Genomic DNA, 24,212 nt, shown 5'->3' with positions numbered 1-24,212 from the left:
ATCTCCAACAGTTTGTGGAACAACAGTATAAGTCCGTACAAGCAATATTCAGCAGACAAAAGGAGCAGATAACATTAAAACAGACAATTGAACAAAATTGAACAGATTAAAATGACTAGTTTGTGGTTTAGTCTGGTAAAAAATAATTATATATATATATATATATATATATATATATATATATATATATATATATATATATATATTCAAAACAATTAAAATATGGACTTCGACTGTTATTAGTCTCAGGTTTAATGCTTAAACGAAGACAAAATTCCACTAAATGAAGAAAGGTGCCACATTGGCCAATTATTGATGTGTGTGTGTGTGTGTGTGTGTGTGTTTTGGTATGTTCTACAGCGGTCTGAAGTTGGGTTTCCATTCAAATGCATCGCAAATATCAAACACATAAAATCGGCAAGAAATATATAATAAATGCAAGAGAAAAAGCGCATGGAACGACGGAGATATGTTACATAACACACAGTCCCAGCATGTGTGTGTATTGTGTGGATGCATTCCCCACACCACACCACACCACACCGGCCCCTTTGGCCTCGCATGGCCCAGCACCCAAAATATCTGCAGTTTCCATTACACAAAAGCACCCCCTCTCAAATCCTCAGGTATGCGTTGCAGACTCTGGTCACTGACACTCCTTTGTAATAATGTAAGGCCATAGGTTACATAGGTGGAGGTCACTGCTTCTTGCCTAACACTGTAATGTAGATGAGTGGCCAACTGTCCTGTATACAAATGCAAATCACCTGTGCAGGAGTACCCCAGCTATCGGTAAGAACCAAACGGACTCTAAAGCCCTTATAGTTGAATCTCAACCTGAGGTTCTGTGACCATCCTCTGGGAAGGATGGTTTGATGATTGATTTGACCTCTATGGACCCTTTATAAAAGATTTAGATCCCATGTCCCTCGCAAAAATGCCAGCAAAATGTTTGACAGCCAGGGTAATTTTCAGTCTCATTCCTTTACTATACACTACACTATAAAGGCAAAAAATACTCCCAAAAAATTTGCTTTAAGTGGGATATGAGGGGTCAAAATAGGGTTTTTTAATTATTCTGAATCCATTGGAAGCATTTGTTTTGCATGAAAAACATTCCTTGGGCCCCAAAAGCCCAAGGAACAGACCCCAAAAGACTGTGAAATTGATGACTCATCACTAAACCATAGTTTTGTTGGCCATTCTTAGTCCAAGGAATGTTTTTCGTGCAAAACAAATGCTTGCAATGGATTCAGAATAATTAAAAACCCCTAGTTTGACCCCTCACATCCCACTTAAAGCAGATTTTTGTGGGAGTAATTTTTGCCTTTATAGTGTAGTGTATAGTAAAGGAATGAGACTGAAAATTACCCTGGCTGTCAAACATTTTGCTGGCATTTTTGCGAGGGACATGGGGTCTAAATCTTTTATAAAGGGTCCATAGAGGTCAAATCAATCATCAAACCATCCTTCCCAGAGGATGGTCACAGAACCTCAGGTTGAGACTCAACTTATTATCAGAGTCTGCGGTGAAGCGCCTATCACCGCAAGTTTTAGGTGATAAGCTATCCACCTAAAGTGAGAAAATAAGTGGAGGCCATCATAGTCAGTCACGGTGAAGTCCTATCACTGTGACTGACTGGTCTAGATCGACCAATCAGTGAACGGGGTGATGGGCCGATCTGTCTGAAAGTAAAAACAGAGAGATGTGTCGGGGTTCGCGGTGGATAGCTCTTCACCGCGAGTAATGACGTGATGTTGTAGTTTCATGACTTAGAAAGACTACACCGCGGTGGATAGCTTATCAGCCGTGGATAGCTTAAATAGACGATCTATAAGCTAGATCTGTTATTTTTGGCTAATCGATTTGTGTAGAGTGAAATAAGAGCATACCAAATGCACCCTTTACAGGTCAGTTTTATCAAGTAGAGAGGGTTTAAGTGGTACTGAATTTGCAGCTCAACAAAAGCTATTTTATCCTAGTGTATGACAGTGGACCATTTCTCTAGCTTTAAAAGGAATATTTCACTTTCAAATAAAATAAACATGGAAAACAAGTTTTAAAAAAGGAATTAGAAGGACATTCTAATGCTTGAGGGATTTTTCTGTGACTTTTTAAAAAATATATTTTTCAATGTTTCTTTTATTCGAACGTGAACCGTCACTTCTAAGCGCCAACGTGGGCGTACCTGGTAAGGCTCGGTGCAGAAGCGCGTCAGTCCTTCCTTGGCAATGTAGATCTCCAGCGGCTCCAGGGACTTGACGAGCACGTAGAGGCGGATGTCGAACTTGAGCTTGTCGATGAGCAGCGGCCGGTGGATGTACTCCTGGACCACCGCCTGCTTGGCCTGAGACCCCGACACCACCTACAGGTGGGGAGGATGGGACCAGGGGCGTCAGAAGGGGGGAGGGGAGTGGGACCGAGTTACTAGGGCCCAAGGAGGTGGAGGGGCCTTAATTGTTTTATGCTTTAGCCATTGAAAAATAGCAGATCTACAAGCTCACGGTGCCGCGCTGCGAGCTTGTAGATCTGCTATTTTTGAAAAGTCGTGAAAACGCGGGCAAATCTTTGAATGTATGTATTCTTTAAGCGAACATTTGTAACTAAAATTTAGCTTCTTGGGGTCCCTGGAATGAAATATCTTGAGATGGGGGTCCGCGGCCAAATACATATCATTTTGGGGGTCCTTCACATGAAAAGGTTTGAGAACCACTGACATAGTAGTCTCTCAAGAACAGACTGATTGAGCTCCAGTTAAGTGAAAAGGACCTTTTCTTTGACGATGGCTAGCCAGATTGCTGACATAGAAACATAAGGTTTTTCAAAAAATCTTAGAAGGATTCAAAAGACACTTATAGAATCGGGTCAAAATTCAAATGTTCACGACTTTTCAAAAATAGCAGATCTACAAGCTCGCAGCGCGGCACTCGGTGCCGCGCTGTGAGCTTGTATATCTGCTATTTTTCACTGGTTAAAGCATTCAATAATTCTAGGCCTAAATATGGCTTATCGTCCCATATACCTTCAGGTCACTGGGGTCGCGGATGAGGTAGATGCCGTCTCCCTGGGAGCCGCCGTCGGGCTTCACGATGAAGGTGGGCTTCAGCGTGGCGTCGCACTCCTTCACCATGCGGATCTGGATCAGAAACGGAACAATCGGAGAGAAATGCTACGTTGTTACTAGGGGTGTAACGATACATTTATTAGCGTTACGATACGCATCGCGATACATGGTTGACGATACGATACATGGACGATATTGGTTCATTCATGGCGATACGATACGATTCATATGATACAATATTGAGGGCTTCCAACGTAAAAAAGACCGTAAAAAGTCTTATTTGGGATGTTCCTTTTAGGCAGGGTGTTTACTGTACTTGTACTGTACTACATTTCAATTGTATTGACTATACTTGTACTGTTCTCCATTTTTGTCTGATAAAATAATCAATCAATCGTTTCAATTATTTAAAATCGATATAGTAACTATTTGGCAAATACATTAAATCTGTGTGAAACGTGTCAATAGTGCAGATTTCTTAAGGGAAAATCTATTATTATGGATATAAATATGTAAACACTGTGATTCTCTAGCAAATACATGGTCATTATATTTCAACACATATGGACAAACCCGCACCTTGACATGAACACAGAGATTACACACATTTATCGATAGACCAAGAGTAGCTATATGGAATGGATTTAGTAAAAAAAAGTAATTGGAGCCCTCTTTTTTATTTTCCCTCTTAAAATTGCTAAATACGAGGCAAAATACTTAGTTTCCATAAAATCGATTATTTGCACTGCAAAACAATTCGATACGATTGTCTGCATTGTAAAACGATACAAAACGGTACGATATTTTTATTTTGCATATAGTAGATCATTGCAAATTAAAGAGGTGGTGCCATAGTTTTGTACTTTTTCTGTTTTTCATGTGTCTAGGAGGTTGAAAGTACTTCATTAGACCCCCTTATGTGTTTGTTTTTTTTAGAAATGATGTATTCTCTTAGTATTTGTTTGTTTTCTCTTGGAGGCTGCCACCTTGTGGTGAAAAGTGTCAGTTAAAAAACACAGATAAGATGACATCACAGAATCAACTCCTCCCCTATTTACCATTCACCCAACACTGTGGGGTGTGGCTATATCAGCTGGGTCACCACCCACCATGCCATCCATGCATACCTAATGAACTGGGGGTGTGTCCACATAAAAACCCAATTCTAACTCTTTCTGTATACTTTTTTGGAAAAAATCTTCCTCCTAGTCTAATCATAATACCTGATAATCATGTTTTATAGAGGGGGGGAAATCATGGCACCACCTCTTTAAAATTGATTTTTCGATTCAGTTACTATATCTTTACACCCCAAGTTGTTACATAAAGTAGGCCTGTCACGGTTACAAATTTAAAGTTGGGTTACTGTGATTTTTTTCCCCCCTATAATCATCAGGTATCATGATTATACATGGAGGAAGATTTTTTTGGGTGGTGACCCAGCTGAAGTTAGCCACACTCAGTGTTGTTGTGTGGTAAAAAGGGGAGGGGATGATTTTATGATGTCATTATGTCAGTGTATTTCAATTGGGCCTTTTGACTTCGGATGCTTTCAGCTTTCAGGAAGTAACCAAAAATACACCGGGAAGACATATTTGCATATTATAACCACACCTGGGGGTCTGTTAGAGTAATGTTAACTCCATAGACACATACAAAACAGAAAAGAAAGTACAAAACTATGGCACCACCTATTTAAGTTGATGATTAATTGTCACTCGAATCATTGCGATTAACGGTTTGATTTAATTGTGCGTTTGGCATTGAACGTTGGAACATAATGAATACATTTAAAATTTCCATTTGCCTTTTACACTTGGAAAGAAAATGGCACAGGGCAGATATAGTATGATAAATAACTTTAATATAAAAATAATGTGTTTTTACATTTCCATGTGAACAAAAAGACGATTGTCTGCTGCGACTGAGAGCTTCTGTTTGCATGTGGACAAATGGTGCATTCATGAAGCCATTGAAAATAAGGTAAAAAAAAAACGCTGAAAAAGCCTGGCAGGTGGATGAATTAATTAAAACAAATGTGTTAAAACAAATTTAAAAAATGTTTCTAGGACATAACAATTACATAATTGTAATGTAATGTAATGTCATATAATTGCGAATAACAATTTAATTGTGTATATGTCACATTTCTGTTTGACTTTTAGGCTTTGAAGTTGCACATGGTAGATATGACACATAACCTAAATATACAAAGAGATTACTTACATATTTGACAACTTTACACTTAAAAAAGAACATCGATAGTGGAAATAGCCGATCTGCAAGCTCAACATGTGAGCTTGCAGATTACTTAAGATTACTTACAGACTTACTTAAAAATATATATGACATTTTTTCAACATGGAAACGATTATGATGAATATGAAAAATTGTGATTATGTCAAATAATCGCGATTAGACAATTATGTAATAATTGTGACAGCCCTAGACGTGGCAGACATATTTGACAACTTTATACTTAAAAAAAAAGGATATTGATAGTGGAAATAGACACTCTACAAGCTCAAAAGCTAGTAGATCGGCCATTTCCACTATTTTTGAAAATGTTTGAAAAATATATGGACCTTTTTCAACATGTAAACGATTACGACGATTATGTCAAAATATTTGCCATCATGTCAAATAATTGCGCTTAGAGGATTGCGTTATAATTGTGACAGGCCTGCACGGCACGACGCCATCAAGGTCAAGACCAACCGCCTTCCCGCGGCGACCTTTGACCCTGACCGCTGAGCGACCCCGCGGCCGCGTGGCTCAGGAAGACACCTGCTCTAATAAGCCCTGCCGCTTGCGTGCCAAGCGTGGCTGGAGTCCAGCTAAGAAGTGGATCAACGCAGGTCAGGGGAGGGGTAGCCTCGCCAGGGACGTGCTGGGCCCCTGATTCAGCCCGGGAAAAAGAGTAGAGAGAGAGATCTCTCTATAGCACTGCTGCTGCTGCTACTCAAAGATTTACCATTTCAGATCATGACAAGTTGGGCCAATTACTGTACATGAGTTATATTTCGTCGTTGTCGGGTGGAAACCTTGTTTGTCCAAAACCGTTTGTTTTGTATTTATCATTTTAAAAATTATTTAAACTAGTGAAAACAGCCGATCTACAAGCACACAACGCCTCGTACCGCGAGGCGTTGTGTGCTTGTAGATCTGCTGTTTTCACTACTTTTGTGCAATGGCCTTGTATGATGAAGCAGGGCTTTGCTTTGCGAAAAAATGTATACATTTGAAACTTGGAGATACAAGGTTTCTGTCCGACAGTGACGATTTACTTTGTTGGCCGCCCAGCCCCCAAAATGTAACGAAGGCCAACATTTAATTTTTATTTTTTTCCTAATGGCTGGCCTGGACCGGCCAGGAATGAACCGGCCACTCGGGAGTTGTCCCGCTTTTCCCAATGGCCAGCACGTCCCTGAGCCTCGCGTAGCCAGGCTTACTCATCTGCCAAGAGAAAAGCCTGGTCAAGATATGAAGCAGAGAGTTCTAGAACAGGGGTTTTCAAAGTGGGTGACGGGGCACCCTGGGGTGCCATGACGGCAGTCCAGGGGTGCCGCGAGATCATTTGATAATATGTATTTGGACACTTGAAAAAATATGTAGTATCATTTTGAACTTGAAGTACAACATTTTCAGTCAGTTCTAACCAAAATGGCTATTATCTCAACGTTTTCCTCGCAACATAATCACTAAAATATTGTCACTTTAGGGCAGAATCCTCGTATCTCCAAGTTTCAAATGTATACGTCTTTTGGTAAAGCAAAGCCCTGCTTCATCATACAAGACTGTCGCACAAAACTAGTGAAAACAGCCGATCTACAAGCATACAACGCCTCGCGATGTGCTTGTAGATCTGCTGTTGTCACAAGTTTAGTACATTTTATAGATGATAAATACAAAACGAGCGGTTTTGGACATACAAGGTTTCCACCCGACAACGACGATATGCTATAAATATAATGTGCTAGGAGTGAAAATTATAATGTAGGGGTGCCTCGGATTAAACAAATATTTATGGGGTGCCCTGAGACAAAACAGTTTGGGAAACCCTGTTCTAGAAGGTGGGGCTGAATTTTCCCGGAAGTTGTCTTTTTCTTCACAGTGAGGTGTCCCTGCAAACGTATTCCTGGCTGAAAATAATCGGTTCTAAGTCTCCCGCTCTGTCGGTTGCACTCGCAATGAACAATATACAAACAAAAACATCGATTTGGACAACGTTACGCCTATTAAAGGTCCGCTGTCACGCCATGAAATTATAATAGTATGATACAGTAGGATGCAGTAGGTCACGTGGTCTTTTTTAAAACGGTCTGAATCAAATGACCCCATCCCCCTCCACTCCCGGGGTCCGGGGGGGGGAGGAGTAGAGACAGACAGACAGCCCCAGTCTGGAGAAATGCTGATAAACACGGCATTTCCATTTCATCAATATACAGGCTATATCCTTCTTCAAATCACTTACTTACCACAACACCGTTCCTTATATTGAAACTTTTAACGTTATGGAGAACGCATTCTAAGTAACGCGATTAACCAGAGCTCTCAGCTGTGTGTGTGTGTGTGTGTGTGTGTGTGTGTGTGTGTGTGTGCCTGCCTGTGGGTGTGTGTGCGGCGCCGTGCGAGGCGACTCAACCAGCGGGTGAGGACAGAGCTAGCGGGGGCTACGGGCAGCGGGGGGAAGTTGGCCAGCCCCCCGCAGTTAGAGCGCAGCTGCCCGGTGACGAGGAAACATCCCCTCTCTGTGAAAACATTGTGTTTTCCATTTCAACAATTAAACGTAAACAAGCATATTCACATGAACAATGGGGAAGTAACAACCAGTAACCACCGGAAATATAATTTTTATATGCACAGATTTATATATACATTTGTGTCTTTAGCTTTAGTGCTAGCCCAGTAGCCCTGGCAGAGAAGTTGTGTCTGAGGGCTGTGAGAGCGACCCTGCGGGCGATGGGAAGAAAATGTACATAGTACAGACATACTGTATAGTAAGTAACAGTCAATTAATTAATTTCGATTGGCTTATCGCGCATTCCCACAATGACATAAAAAAATATATTAACTTGTTTTTAAGATGATTTCTTAGGGTGACAGTAACCCTGAAGGTGACATAGTCCCTTTAAGCGCGAATTAAGAGCTATGATCTTTGTGTTTGTTTCGCTTGATTGTCAGTGATTTTCTAAGTGAGTGTGTCTGAACGGTTCTCTCCTGAAATGAGGACAGGTGTGAGGTCACACCAGGGCCCATTTCCTATTGGGCCCCCTAGAGAAGGGGGCGGTACTTTTTGGGAGGCTATATTCTATTGATATATATATGAGGTGGAACCATGAGGTAAAGTGGTACTAAAATTGGAACGATACAGAGAAGATTACGATTGACACTACATGGTTCTCATCGTGGTTCTCTAATATTCTCTGTATCATTCCAACTTTAGCCCAAAGACAGCGCCCCGTTGCCAACAAAGGGCATTTTGGTATTGCATCTGAAACGGATTGGAATTAGAGACGGACAGAACATTTTCAATATCCGAGTGGTTGTTTAGGCTAAAGCCTGTATAAAACCGTATTATGGACCAATATTTATATAAAATATACATTTTGAAAAGCATGGTGGAACTGGGAACCCTTTAAGTGGTTAAATGACATGGATCCTCAAACAAATTTTATAAGGAGAATGTAGCTCAGCTTAAAATAGCTTGTGTGTGGGGATGTGCTGTGGTCCCTGGTGGCTCAGCCAGTTAGTACATTCACACAGACCATATGCTCCTTGTGAGTGGCCAGGAGCCAGGTTCAAATCAGATGTCTTCCACTCTCTCAGGCCTAGGCTTCCCGTCTCTACGCCTAAATATAGCATCAACATGGCTGAATGATTCTCTTTTAAATAAGGACTGGGTGCAGGGGCGTCACAAGGGGGGGGAAAGTGGGACTGAGGGGCCCTTGTAACTTTAGCTATTGAAAAAATAGCAGATATACAAGCTCACAGCGCGGCACTCGGTGCCACACTGCAAGCTTGTAGATCTGCTATTTTTGATAAGTCGTTAAAATGTGTGCAAATCTTTATGTCACAGGGAGCCCCTTAATATTAAAACCGGAATATACCGGACATCTGAGTCTCAGCCGCGCCGTCTTTTACCGTACTTTGTCATTAAAAACGAAATAAATGATTTTTATCCAAAAATCGGCGATCATCTAACCTTCCCTAGTCACCACTCGTCCATCGATAGCGCATGGCTCGTCTGACATGAAGTAGAAGTGACGTCAGGTCCATTCCTTCTAGAGGCTCCCAGCAGCCGTTCATTTACTGTTTATACACGAGTGCTACAGCAGGAGTGCTGCGGGCTATGCGAGCGAAACTGTTCATATCTACTCTTGAGTCATCCATGGATTATTTGAGCAGACATTTACGTGAACGGATCGCGCACGCGAAACGCACAGGGAGAAGACGCCTCGACCAAAACAGCCACTCTATCCCAATGGAGATCCAGATAATCACGGTGAGCTAACGCCTTGGGGATTGAAAAAAAAGAAAAAACAACGGCGCGGTCCAAGAAAGAGGGGTGGCGGGCTCATGTTTATGAACATAATATTATGTCTCAGATCATAATTGCGACCGTAGGTCGCACTTACTATCAAAACCTGCACAAACTGTGAGTGAGTCCGTCAGTCAGTCAGTCAGTCAGTCAGTCAGTCAGTCTGTCCGTCTGTCTGTCACACCTCACACGTCACACTATTGCCCTGCTCATATCTCCGCAACCGTTGCCCCGATCCATGCCAAATTTTGCACACACGCTCCTTGGCTGCCAAACTACAACCTCCAAGGACCCCCGTAGCTCCAGGGACCCCCAGGTCCCTGGGGGACCCCCAGATGTAAAAAATGACCAAATGTGCAAAAATGACCAAATGACCACCCCAACGGGGCTGCTCACGGGGAATTCCCGGGGACCACCGACTCCTGGTGCTCCAGAACGGATGCAAAAGTGGTGGCGCCCCCAGTGGAGGACCCCCTCCACTGCAGCTCACAGAAAATGCCGTAACTCGGGCTAGGAGGGTCCGGGAGAGCCGGGGCCGGTACCTATTCGTCCGCCAAGGCAACGCGGACACCCCACCCCTCATTTCTCACATGGCCCTCTTCTAGCGCCACCATGAGGCCGATTTTTAAAACACATTTTTGGACACTGCTCCTACAGTTTTTGCCCTAAAATCACGCAAATCGCTACACAGTATGTCTACACTCATCCCATCACCATGAATCTGTCCCATATAGCGCCACCTTCAGGCCGATTTTTAAAAACACATTTTTGGACACTGCTCCTACAGATTTTGCCCTAAAATCACGAAAATCACTACACAGCATGTCTACACTCATGTCATCAACATGGATCAGGAAGATTTTGGAAAAACAAATTGTTGCCCTATTTATGGAGATAAGCGACCTACGGTCGCTTATCTCCCGATTAGGGAGTCTTACTGGTACAATAATAGAAATGTCACGGCTAATCTACAACAAGCCTATTTCGGCTAGCAAAGTGTTAAGCGAACATTTGTAACTCAAATTCTGCTTCTGGGGGGGTCCCTGAAACGAAATATTTTGAGATTTTTTTTCTTCAAAAATAGCAGATCTACAAGCTCGCAGCGCTGCACTCGGTGCCGCGCTGTGAGCTTGTATATCTGCTATTTTTCAATAGTTAACATTCATGGGGGGCCCGCAGTGAATCCTTGTACCCAGGGCCCAGAATTTGGTGTGACGCCCCTGACTGGATGGACGGTATGTGAGTACCATAGACATGGGAAGCAACAGTCTGACAAAGAGAAGGCCCCAAAATACTATGAGACACGTTGTGAGCTCGTAGATCTGCTAAACCAGCTCTTTGAAGCATTTATTATTATAACAATACGGTATGTCCTGGTTAGGTTAGGTTTTATTAGGGTGACCCATCAGTGTTGATTTTGTCGACTAAAACTATGACGAAAATGTTTGTCGACTGCGTTTTTTTCCACTGACGAAAACTAAATAAAAACTAAACAAAAACTAAGCTGTGGTGACTAAAACTAAGACTAAATATATTGACAATTTCGTCAACAAAATAAAAACTAGACTAAAACGTTAGGGAGGGACTAGTGGAGAAGAGAGTCATTTTATGTTTGGTTGGTCTCAGGTGTTGTACGCTGAAAATAGCAGATCTACAAGCTCACCGTTGTGAGCTTGTAGATCTGCTATTTTCAGCGTGCAACCGAGTGTAAAAGCAGTCATTACGATGCCATTAAGGCCTGCCAAAATACATCTTATGATATTTAGTCGACTAAAATTAGACTAAAACTAAAACTCTTCAGGTGACTAAATTATGACTAAAACTAAAATACATTTTTATTCAAAAGACTATGACTAAAACTAAATCAAAATTTGCTGTCAAAAACAACACTGGTGACCATATTCTGAATCCGCAAAAAGAGGACACTCACAGTATCACATACTACTAAATGTACAGCTCAATCATCCCCTATGCCACTAATATTATTAGTTATGTAGGCCTATTTATTTTTGAGGGGGTTCAAAATGGATGGACCTTTACAGAGGGGATCATTTTCAGAGGTATGAGGCTTGAAATGGGAAAAGAAAAAGAAAAAAAGAGAGAGAACTACTGATTTAAAGTATGCCTCTTGTCTCCTGTATGAACAGTCAGCTTTGTAAACTAAATAAAATACCTATTAGGCTTATTATCTTAGAAAAAGAGAGGTAACCCTTTCTTCAGACACCGTATCTTCTGCTTTGCAAGGTTGTACAAAATATTCTAGCAGGAGAGCTCTCAACTAGGGGTGGGCGATATGGAGAAATACAATATCACAATATTTCCCCAAGCTGTATCACGATACACGATTTTATCACAATTCTTTTTCACGTTGGTTTTTATGGTTATTTTTCAAGTTAGTTGACAAAAACTAGACTCTCTGGGTTCCTTTTGGGAGGTCTAAATTGAACTTTACAAGTATGTAACTCTGACAGTATACAAATGAAACCAAGGAGACCTTGACATTTTAAAGTTTGAGAACTACTGATTTAGACCAAAATGCAGGTTTAAACTGAATTCTGCAATGAATCTGTTAACGATTAACAGGATTTCTTACAAGGCTCCCTCATTTGTATCACGACATGTACGATACCTCTGAAAAGGCATATCGTGGAGACATTGTATCGTCTCAACGATAATCACCATATCGCCCACCCCTAATCACAATAAAACGATAATATGGCTTTATCGTCCCATCCCTATGGTGGGTGTGTGTGTGCAGGGGCGTCACAAGGGGTAGGAAAGTGGGACTGAGTTACCGGGGCCCAAGGTGGTGGGGCCCTAATAACTTTATCCATTGAAAAATAGCAGATATACAAGCTCACAGCGCGGCACTGAGTGCCGCGCTGCGAGCTTGTAGATCTGCTATTTTTGAAGTTGTGAAAATGTGTGAAAATCTTTGGATATATGTATATTTTAAGCAAACATTTCTAACTAAAATTTTGTTTCTGGGGGTCCCTGGAACTAAATATTTTGAGATCGGGGTCTGTGGCCAAATACATATCATCTTGGGGGTCCTTGACATAGGTTTCTTGCACACATTTTCACGATTTTTCAAAAATAGCAGATCTACAAGCTCGCAGCGCGGCACTCGGTGCCGCGCTGTGAGCTTGTAGATCTGCTATTTTTCAATAGTTAAAGCACAGGGGCCCCACAGTGAATCCTTGTACCCGGGGCCCAGAATTTGGTGCGACACCCCTGTGTGTGTGCAGTACCTGTGCAGAGAACTGCTGGTACTCCTCGGGGAGGATCCAGGAGCGAGGGTAGAAGTTGTACTCCTCTGGGAACAGCTCCTGCATGGTCCTCACCGCCCGGCTCAGAGTGATCTTCTTCAGCATGTCCATCATACCTGCAACCAGTGTTCATTTGGATTTAGTCTTAGTTGTGACCGTCAGGTCGTTCATTTTTTTTAAAGAAAACAATGATTCTCTATGACCTCATGCACACCGGATCCGAATTAGCCGTGCGACGCACTGGTGCCTATTCAATGGAGCAAAGGGGAGCAACGGCTCCCCCAGATCTGCCCCCCCCCCCCCCCCCCCCCCCCGCAGGAATAATACCGTAAGCGCTTTTGCGTACTTATTTAATTATTTATTTAGCGTCAGACCCTAGCTCTGGCGTCACTTACTGCACGTTAACACGTACGTCCTTTAAGTAGACCTAAAAACCAGTAAGACTCCCTAATCGGGAGATAGACAATTTCAATATCTCCACAAATAGGGCAAAAATTTGTTTTTCCAAAATCTTCCTGATCCATGTTGATGACATGAGTGTAGACATACTGTGTAGTGATTTTCGTGATTTTAGGGCAAAATCTGTAGGAGCAGTGTCCAAAAATGTGTTTTTAAAAATCGGCCTGAAGGTGGCGCTATATGGGACAGATTCATGTTGATGGGATGAGTGTAGACATACTGTGTAGCGATTTGCGTGCATTTTATGTGAGCTGCAGTGGAGGGGGTCTCACCACTTTTGCATCCGTTCTGGAGCACCAGGAGTGGGTGGTCCCCAGGAATTCCCCGTGAGCAGCCCCGTTGGGGTGGTCATTTGGTCATTTTTGCACATTTGGTCATTTTTTACACCTGGGGGTCCCCCAGGGACCTGGGGGTCCCTGGAGCTCCGGGGGTCCTTGGAGGTTGTAGTTTGGCAGGTAAGGAGTGTGTGTGCAAAATCTGGCATGGATGGGGGCAACGGTTGTGGAGATATGAGCAGGGCAAAAGTGTGACGTGTGACGTGTGACAGACGGACAGACGGACGGACAGCCGGTGGAGGTTTTGATAGTAAATGCGACCTACGGTCGCAATTAAAGTAGTGTGTTGACTAATCATTACAAGTGTCTCTTATTTCTCTTATTTTGAAATCCGATTTTAGAGGAAGTCAGTCTTAACCCAGCTGCCATGACACTCGAAACTCTAGTAGTGTAACTAAGTAAACACGGACCCACGTGGATTAAAAACAATATATTATAGCCACAGTTCATATTTACGATAGGATATTTAAACCATGCTGTGACTTAAACAAGAACACACTTTGGAAATACGGCACGTTAACCTCTCGGAATCTCCGCAGCAGCATACAGTATTATGTGAGTAGATCATCTCATCTGTCTGTCTCTCTCATGCTGGTTTATGTCGCATCACAAGGCTTTCACGTTGTGGGAGCAGAGCTTGTAGCTCCAATAAAGCGCTTGCGAGATCGGCCATCGCCGGCGTCTTTTCTCTTTACTAGGCTATTATTTATATTGTCTTGCATGAGCATTGAGCAACTACGAGATGTGCAGCATATCTTGATACTATCTGCCGTCATAGTTCTCCATCTATTCATCATTGCATTTAAAAAATGGCACTGTTGAATAGGATAACTATTTAATGTGCAGCTCTGAAAGGCTTGCATTGTAGACCTAGTGTTCTATTTATTTGGTCATGTCAGAGCCAATTAAAAAAAAGGTGCGCACCAAGCAACATATCCAGGTCCTCCCCTGAAGCCCCAAAGACACCCGAAAATGACTTAATAAAGGAAACCCGTTTTAGTCGACTTTATACCCAAAAATACCCATTTTAGATGACTTTATAAGCGCAAATACTCGATTACCCGCTTCGCAGCGCCAAAAAAAGAAAGAAAAAAAATCCAGGATTTGTGCTCCCCCTAGTGGGGACAGAGTTAGGCGCCGGTGGTGCGACGAGTGGCTGCGGCCGTGCGTTTTTTTCTCGATCGAACCTAGTTCGATGTGTGCGTCTTGTCGCATGCGGTAAAAAAAACTCATCACTCCTTTTATGACTCCTTTTGGGATCCGCAGCACCGATTCCGCACAGCATTGCACACCAAATCCAATGCGTTTTATTCATGCAGCAAACGAAAAAAAAGAAAACGAAAAAAAAATGCAACTATCCTGTGTGCAAAGGGCTTTAGTCTTTTGAATAACACACCATTTCGTCTTAGTCCTGTCTTAGTCTTCTGAAATTGTTTTAGTCTAGTCTAGTCCACTCTGAGGGAACGCGGACATTATTTGTTGGCCGGCGGATCTCGCCGCGTCCTCCGACGTCTCAAAATGACGCAGAGGGGTACATGACTGCTGCTGTCCACAGATATAAAGAGTTAGATGCCTCGTTCGCCTCTGCAGTTCATTGGAGCGACGTGCAACAGTTATAGTCCGGACATCCTGGAAAAACTGAGGGAACGCTGTCAGTCAAAGTGACTACTGGCCAATCACAGCGCGACTTTTCCGGGACTTATCCAAGGACTACAATTCAATTCAACAGAGCCAGTTCCGATGTTGCGCGGCTCAGCTGTTCTTACAGGCTGCGTACGTAAAGACCCGCCCCCACCTACCTCTGATTGGCCTAGTAACTTCCCTATGTGTGACGCACGTGGAAGCAATGCACACGTGATTCCCTTAGTCCCTCGATGCACATGCATCAGAGTCGAAGGAGGCGTCTACCTTTCTATGTCTATGCTGCTGTCTGCTTTGAGTAAATGAGGAGGGACATGACTCCCCCTGCTGTCTACTTTGAGTAAATGAGGAAGTGATCCGCGGTGGGAAACGACTGATAAATCATAGTGATTTTATCATTATAATGGATAAGCCTAAACAAACCAGTTTTGATTGATTGAAGACTTTATTAGAAGTTTGCATAGGAAAAGGTACAGTTTCATGACGGTACAGTTCACTGGTACAAGGTCTACTAAAAGGAGATCCATGAAAAGACTATAAGCTTATTTCCACAGGAAACCAATACTGATGTAAAATAAGATATCTGAACGGCTACATTTATTTATACAATTAAAATGTCATGAGCCAGCACAGTTATAGGGGGGTTTGCCCAGACGTCTTTTTCTTCCGATCACCAAAAGAAGTCTGGGTTTCCGAGGCTAAGTCTAGTCTTAGTCGACTAAGTATCAAAACATTTTAGTCGTAGGGCCCGTGCACACTGGGCCGAGCCCGGGGCCGATTCATCCCGATCAGATGTCGGCATGACCCCCCGGGAAAATCGTTCGGTCGGCCCCGGACTCGGTCTTGGGTTTGAACGGTACCCCGACACAATTGGATTATGTTAATTAGCTTTTTATGATCTCGGGACTCGTCGGGAGCTCTCCCGAGAATATCAAAAAAGCTTGATATTCTCGGGTCATCGGGTAGGAATCCTTTACAATTATTGTCGTCTGAATGAGCACACGGGATTGCTTCAGATTATATGAAGCCAGATCCTCCTCCCTTTTTTTTAGCCTGCGCAGAGTGTAGGCTATTCTGTCACCTCACAATAGAATAGCCTACACTTTTATTACCAGTAAGGCTCCCTAATCGGGAGATAAGCGACCGTAGGTCACTTATCTCCACAAATAGGGCAAAAATGTGTTTTGCCAAAATCTTCCTGATCCATGTTGATGACATGAGTGTAGACATACTGTGTAGTGATTTTCGTGATTTTAGGGCAAAATCTGTAGGAGCAGTGTCCAAAAATGTGTTTTTAAAAATCGGCCTGGAGGTGGCGCTATATGGGACAGATTCATGTTGATGGGATGAGTGTAGACATACTGTGTACCGATTTGCGTGATTTTAGGGCGAAAATTGTAGGAGCAGTGTCCAAAAATGTGTTTTGCAAGAATCGGCCTCATGGTGGCGCTAGAAGAGGGCCATGTGAGAAATGAGGGGTGGGGTCTCCGCGCCGGCAAGGCGGACGAATAGGTACCGGCCCCGGCTGTCCCGGTCGCTCCTAGCCGGAGTTACGGCATTTTATGTGAGCTGCAGTGTAGGGGGTCCTCCACTGGGGGCACCACCACTTTTGCATCCGTTCTGGAGCACCAAGAGTCGGTGGTCCCCGGGAATTCCCCGTGAGCAGCCCCGTTGGGATGGTCATTTGGTCATGTTTGCGCATTTGGTCATTTTTTACATCTGGGGGTCCCCCAGGGACCTGGGGGTACCTGGAGCTCCGGTCCTTGGAGGTTGTAGTTTGGCAGCCAAGGAACGTGTGTGCAAAATTTGGCATGGATTGGGGCAACGGTTGCGGAGATATAAGCAGGGAAAAAGTGTGACGTGTGAGGTGTGACAGACAGACGGAGTTACTTACACTTTGTGGTGGTTTTGATAGTAAAGTGCGACCTACGGTCGCAATTATTATTAGCCGACTTACTTTTTACTTTAGCCTACTTTCTCCCTAAAATGTTGTAATCACTTGTTCAAAAACGTTATAGCCTATAGCGTTCTTTTTTTTCCTTTTTTTCTTCTGCGCAGTCATTTGGCGACAAGGCATGCAGTGTATTCTATCACCTCACGAAAGCCTTTCCCCACGACAACACATGGGGATATATAATATATTTTTTTTATATTTATAAAAGATAATATATTGGGCTATCATCATGGAGTTGGCTGTCAAATCATCTTTTCTCCGACTGCACGCCCAACGCGGAGTCACATCGGAGTTGAAGTTCTCTTCTGCTCTTCATATCTTGCTATATAGACATAGTAGCCTATGCTCATGTCTGTGTAATGTCTGGCTGGTTGCTGGTTAAAATGGTGGTTGATGCTACTATGCCACATTATTCATATAATGTAATACTCAAAGTCAGAGACATTCCATTGCATTCCTTTTTTTCTTTTTACTTTTACGCGCGGGCTGCGGGCACATCATTGCGCCTCTCGTGCTGTCAGTTTGTTCATTGGTCCTCAAAGAGGACCGCCAGTCCTTGGGGAGTTCCAGGGGGTCCCCAGCTAAATGATATTGAGGAACCTAGGCCTGTCCCTATTCTATATGCTTGGATGAGGTGGTGGGACAGTAAAAAAACAAAACTTTTTTACTACGTGCGGTCTTTTTTCTTGTTTTGTTTGGTGTTGTACGACCACAACTCATTAACACCACGCAATTTAGGCTATTGTTCAAAAAGGTATATCATTCCCACGTAATATTACAGTGCACACAGGATTATTTGGTCATCAAAATGCGCAGCATGGTTATGTTCCCAAAATAACAGATCTGTTCTCTGTAGACGCAGCCATGGCACAGTGCATTGTGAGCTTGTATCTGCTTTTTTGGCTATCAACGAACGCGAAGATGGATATTACATGAAAAAGGTTCACGACTCAGCCTAATATATTAATAAATTAAAAGGGTTCTAAATCGACCTATACAAGTGCTACTCTGACAGTGTTGGTTGAAGGCGCTTAAGGTGGGACAGTCACAGACCGAGTTCAAGTTTAACCTCTCTCTCTTTTTTTTACTTGGCCTATTGAGTGCGGAGAAAGGCTCACTTTGATGTAATGGGCAATTTCCTATATTGAACATGCACACCTGCAAGCATTCTCAATGATGAGAAGCTTGGCCACTTTTGAGAGCGGACCACCACCTGGAACTGATGCGCTAATTATTTATCTGACCTAGTTTCGCGCAATGATGTAATGAGTAATTTGATTCACGCTGATTGATGAACAGTTAATGCAGTGATGGTAAAAGTAGCCTACTCCCATTCTTTACTTGAGTAAAAGTATCAATACTGCATTATTAGCTACAAATATGTCACAGAGAGAGAGAGAGAGAGAGAGAGAGAGAGAGACTCTTATAGCGAATATATTTGTTTAATTTTGCCGTTTTAATATTTAATTGGTAGCACTGATGAAAGCACCATGCGTGCCTTGTAAAGAGGCTGCGCAAAAAAAGAAAAGGGAAAAAAAAGCAGCTGATGACCATCGCGCGACGGCGCTGTCATTTGATGCACATTGCATTAGTATTTTGTAGGCCTACACTGTAAAGAGAAGGGGGAGACCTTGAAATGTTCGAGAAACACAGAATCCACAGCGCCAATATTTATTATAATGTCAATACACATATTGGAGTTGCCCACAATCTGCACCATTCCAGAAGAGTGCGGGGATGGAGAAGAAGAAGCTTTAGTCTTTTGAATAACACACCATTTCGTCTTAGTCCTGTCTTAGTCTTCTGAAATTGTTTTAGTCTAGTCTAGTCCACTCTGAGGGAACGCGGACATTATTTGTTGGCCGGCGGATCTCGCCGCGTCCTCCGACGTCTCAAAATGACGCAGAGGGGTACATGACTGCTGCTGTCCACAGATATAAAGAGTTAGATGCCTCGTTCGCCTCTGCAGTTCATTGGAGCGACGTGCAACAGTTATAGTCCGGACATCCTGGAAAAACTGAGGGAACGCTGTCAGTCAAAGTGACTACTGGCCAATCACAGCGCGACTTTTCCGGGACTTATCCAAGGACTACAATTCAATTCAACAGAGCCAGTTCCGATGTTGCGCGGCTCAGCTGTTCTTACAGGCTGCGTACGTAAAGACCCGCCCCCACCTACCTCTGATTGGCCTAGTAACTTCCCTATGTGTGACGCACGTGGAAGCAATGCACACGTGATTCCCTTAGTCCCTCGATGCACATGCATCAGAGTCGAAGGAGGCGTCTACCTTTCTATGTCTATGCTGCTGTCTGCTTTGAGTAAATGAGGAGGGACATGACTCCCCCTGCTGTCTACTTTGAGTAAATGAGGAAGTGATCCGCGGTGGGAAACGACTGATAAATCATAGTGATTTTATCATTATAATGGATAAGCCTAAACAAACCAGTTTTGATTGATTGAAGACTTTATTAGAAGTTTGCATAGGAAAAGGTACAGTTTCATGACGGTACAGTTCACTGGTACAAGGTCTACTAAAAGGAGATCCATGAAAAGACTATAAGCTTATTTCCACAGGAAACCAATACTGATGTAAAATAAGATATCTGAACGGCTACATTTATTTATACAATTAAAATGTCATGAGCCAGCACAGTTATAGGGGGGTTTGCCCAGACGTCTTTTTCTTCCGATCACCAAAAGAAGTCTGGGTTTCCGAGGCTAAGTCTAGTCTTAGTCGACTAAGTATCAAAACATTTTAGTCGTAGGGCCCGTGCACACTGGGCCGAGCCCGGGGCCGATTCATCCCGATCAGATGTCGGCATGACCCCCCGGGAAAATCGTTCGGTCGGCCCCGGACTCGGTCTTGGGTTTGAACGGTACCCCGACACAATTGGATTATGTTAATTAGCTTTTTATGATCTCGGGACTCGTCGGGAGCTCTCCCGAGAATATCAAAAAAGCTTGATATTCTCGGGTCATCGGGTAGGAATCCTTTACAATTATTGTCGTCTGAATGAGCACACGGGATTGCTTCAGATTATATGAAGCCAGATCCTCCTCCCTTTTTTTTAGCCTGCGCAGAGTGTAGGCTATTCTGTCACCTCACAATAGAATAGCCTACACTTTTATTACCAGTAAGGCTCCCTAATCGGGAGATAAGCGACCGTAGGTCACTTATCTCCACAAATAGGGCAAAAATGTGTTTTGCCAAAATCTTCCTGATCCATGTTGATGACATGAGTGTAGACATACTGTGTAGTGATTTTCGTGATTTTAGGGCAAAATCTGTAGGAGCAGTGTCCAAAAATGTGTTTTTAAAAATCGGCCTGGAGGTGGCGCTATATGGGACAGATTCATGTTGATGGGATGAGTGTAGACATACTGTGTACCGATTTGCGTGATTTTAGGGCGAAAATTGTAGGAGCAGTGTCCAAAAATGTGTTTTGCAAGAATCGGCCTCATGGTGGCGCTAGAAGAGGGCCATGTGAGAAATGAGGGGTGGGGTCTCCGCGCCGGCAAGGCGGACGAATAGGTACCGGCCCCGGCTGTCCCGGTCGCTCCTAGCCGGAGTTACGGCATTTTATGTGAGCTGCAGTGTAGGGGGTCCTCCACTGGGGGCACCACCACTTTTGCATCCGTTCTGGAGCACCAAGAGTCGGTGGTCCCCGGGAATTCCCCGTGAGCAGCCCCGTTGGGATGGTCATTTGGTCATGTTTGCGCATTTGGTCATTTTTTACATCTGGGGGTCCCCCAGGGACCTGGGGGTACCTGGAGCTCCGGTCCTTGGAGGTTGTAGTTTGGCAGCCAAGGAACGTGTGTGCAAAATTTGGCATGGATTGGGGCAACGGTTGCGGAGATATAAGCAGGGAAAAAGTGTGACGTGTGAGGTGTGACAGACAGACGGAGTTACTTACACTTTGTGGTGGTTTTGATAGTAAAGTGCGACCTACGGTCGCAATTATTATTAGCCGACTTACTTTTTACTTTAGCCTACTTTCTCCCTAAAATGTTGTAATCACTTGTTCAAAAACGTTATAGCCTATAGCGTTCTTTTTTTTCCTTTTTTTCTTCTGCGCAGTCATTTGGCGACAAGGCATGCAGTGTATTCTATCACCTCACGAAAGCCTTTCCCCACGACAACACATGGGGATATATAATATATTTTTTTTATATTTATAAAAGATAATATATTGGGCTATCATCATGGAGTTGGCTGTCAAATCATCTTTTCTCCGACTGCACGCCCAACGCGGAGTCACATCGGAGTTGAAGTTCTCTTCTGCTCTTCATATCTTGCTATATAGACATAGTAGCCTATGCTCATGTCTGTGTAATGTCTGGCTGGTTGCTGGTTAAAATGGTGGTTGATGCTACTATGCCACATTATTCATATAATGTAATACTCAAAGTCAGAGACATTCCATTGCATTCCTTTTTTTCTTTTTACTTTTACGCGCGGGCTGCGGGCACATCATTGCGCCTCTCGTGCTGTCAGTTTGTTCATTGGTCCTCAAAGAGGACCGCCAGTCCTTGGGGAGTTCCAGGGGGTCCCCAGCTAAATGATATTGAGGAACCTAGGCCTGTCCCTATTCTATATGCTTGGATGAGGTGGTGGGACAGTAAAAAAACAAAACTTTTTTACTACGTGCGGTCTTTTTTCTTGTTTTGTTTGGTGTTGTACGACCACAACTCATTAACACCACGCAATTTAGGCTATTGTTCAAAAAGGTATATCATTCCCACGTAATATTACAGTGCACACAGGATTATTTGGTCATCAAAATGCGCAGCATGGTTATGTTCCCAAAATAACAGATCTGTTCTCTGTAGACGCAGCCATGGCACAGTGCATTGTGAGCTTGTATCTGCTTTTTTGGCTATCAACGAACGCGAAGATGGATATTACATGAAAAAGGTTCACGACTCAGCCTAATATATTAATAAATTAAAAGGGTTCTAAATCGACCTATACAAGTGCTACTCTGACAGTGTTGGTTGAAGGCGCTTAAGGTGGGACAGTCACAGACCGAGTTCAAGTTTAACCTCTCTCTCTTTTTTTTACTTGGCCTATTGAGTGCGGAGAAAGGCTCACTTTGATGTAATGGGCAATTTCCTATATTGAACATGCACACCTGCAAGCATTCTCAATGATGAGAAGCTTGGCCACTTTTGAGAGCGGACCACCACCTGGAACTGATGCGCTAATTATTTATCTGACCTAGTTTCGCGCAATGATGTAATGAGTAATTTGATTCACGCTGATTGATGAACAGTTAATGCAGTGATGGTAAAAGTAGCCTACTCCCATTCTTTACTTGAGTAAAAGTATCAATACTGCATTATTAGCTACAAATATGTCACAGAGAGAGAGAGAGAGAGAGAGAGAGAGAGAGACTCTTATAGCGAATATATTTGTTTAATTTTGCCGTTTTAATATTTAATTGGTAGCACTGATGAAAGCACCATGCGTGCCTTGTAAAGAGGCTGCGCAAAAAAAGAAAAGGGAAAAAAAAGCAGCTGATGACCATCGCGCGACGGCGCTGTCATTTGATGCACATTGCATTAGTATTTTGTAGGCCTACACTGTAAAGAGAAGGGGGAGACCTTGAAATGTTCGAGAAACACAGAATCCACAGCGCCAATATTTATTATAATGTCAATACACATATTGGAGTTGCCCACAATCTGCACCATTCCAGAAGAGTGCGGGGATGGAGAAACTAGAGAATCTCCTGAAAGACGGACGGAATGTAAAGTAACTGAAATCATACTGGAAAGTAGGCAATTTCAAACGCAGTTTCTTTTTTCTTGTTTTGTTTGGTGTTGCACTGCGGGACTCATTTTGAATATGTGAACAGACGATAATAATATGTATTTGGGAGCATAGCCTAATTACAATGCATGTCTCATAAAAAAACAATATATATTTTATAGTTGAAGGGCAAATACACGTTATAGGCCTACACAGTATAAAGGCTGGGAACGTGTCCGTTGGCTTCACGCTGGTCGCAACAACTTCACTTTTAGCTTTTCTTTTATAGACATATTCATTATTTATTTTTTATTCTTTTGGTCGGCAATGTGCGAGCCCATGGCACCTTCCGCGACCCCACGTTGGGTCGGGACACATAGTTTGAGAACCGTCTTTCCGTGGAGGCTGGAGCCTTGTTTCTTATTCAATCAACTGCCAGAAAAAATAAAATAAAACTTTTTCCCCACTCAACCCTGGCCCGAGATCGCTAGGGGTGGTCAATCCAGGATATCAGGCTCGATTGAAAAGGTATCAGATATTTCACTGGCACAGCGGGATATACCGGGCCCGAATTCAAGACAGAGGATCGCTGTCGTTTGAAATGAACACCGATCAACCCCCGGCTCCGAGTTCTGATCTCATGCAATATCGCATCTCGTCTGGGGGGCCTCTTAGTCTTTTGGGATTAGTCTTAGACTTTTAGTCTTCGTATTTTAGGCTAAGTATTTTGGGCTAAATACAACCACATAACTCTGAATATGTCATTGTCTTCTACTGTCCTTTTTTAAGTTATTTTACATTATTTCAGAGGCTCCTTGAAAGCACCACCAGTCCAAATGTAATCCGATTACTTCCACCGAGTCACGATGGTCGTATTTTCTTTGGCACTCTGTCGAGGTGCCAACTTGCACCTTGTGCCATGTATGGCCTTCTTATGCGCCAGCAGAGCAAGCCATGATGTGCGCTCACCAATGGCATCACCACTGGCGTCAGCAGTATTGCTGGTCCCTCATCGGCTATTAATGATGACGTTGCCAGAAATGCTGGTATACTTTGGGCTCCTATGCCGATCTACAAGCTCACAACGCCTCGCTCTGCGAGGCGTTGTGAGCTTGTAGATCTGCTATTTTTGGCTTAAGTTCTCTGAATATGGATGCTATAGGTTCAAGTGGTTAATATAAAGAAGGGGTAAAAAA

At 43.2% G+C, this 24,212-nt stretch overlaps 1 protein-coding gene across 1 annotated transcript in view; it reads right to left on the bottom strand.

Moving 5' to 3' along the window:
* ttll11 (tubulin tyrosine ligase-like family, member 11) overlaps positions 1–24,212 on the bottom strand; it is a 61,114-nt gene that overhangs the window by 15,104 nt on the left and 21,798 nt on the right. Inside the window, exons 4-6 of the mRNA XM_080743757.1 lie at positions 12,858–12,991; positions 3,024–3,137; positions 2,190–2,366 (exon numbers count right to left, since the gene is read on the bottom strand). Coding sequence (XP_080599883.1) covers positions 2,190–2,366; positions 3,024–3,137; positions 12,858–12,991 — 425 coding nt within the window. The remainder of the gene's footprint in view (positions 1–2,189; positions 2,367–3,023; positions 3,138–12,857; positions 12,992–24,212) is intronic.

The sequence above is a fragment of the Nannobrachium achirus genome (assembly GCF_963921795.1).
Source record: "Nannobrachium achirus genome assembly, chromosome: 15".
NCBI lineage: Eukaryota > Metazoa > Chordata > Actinopteri > Myctophiformes > Myctophidae > Nannobrachium > Nannobrachium achirus.
Note: the sequence above shows the minus strand (reverse complement) of the source record. Positions and strands in the feature narration are given on the sequence as shown.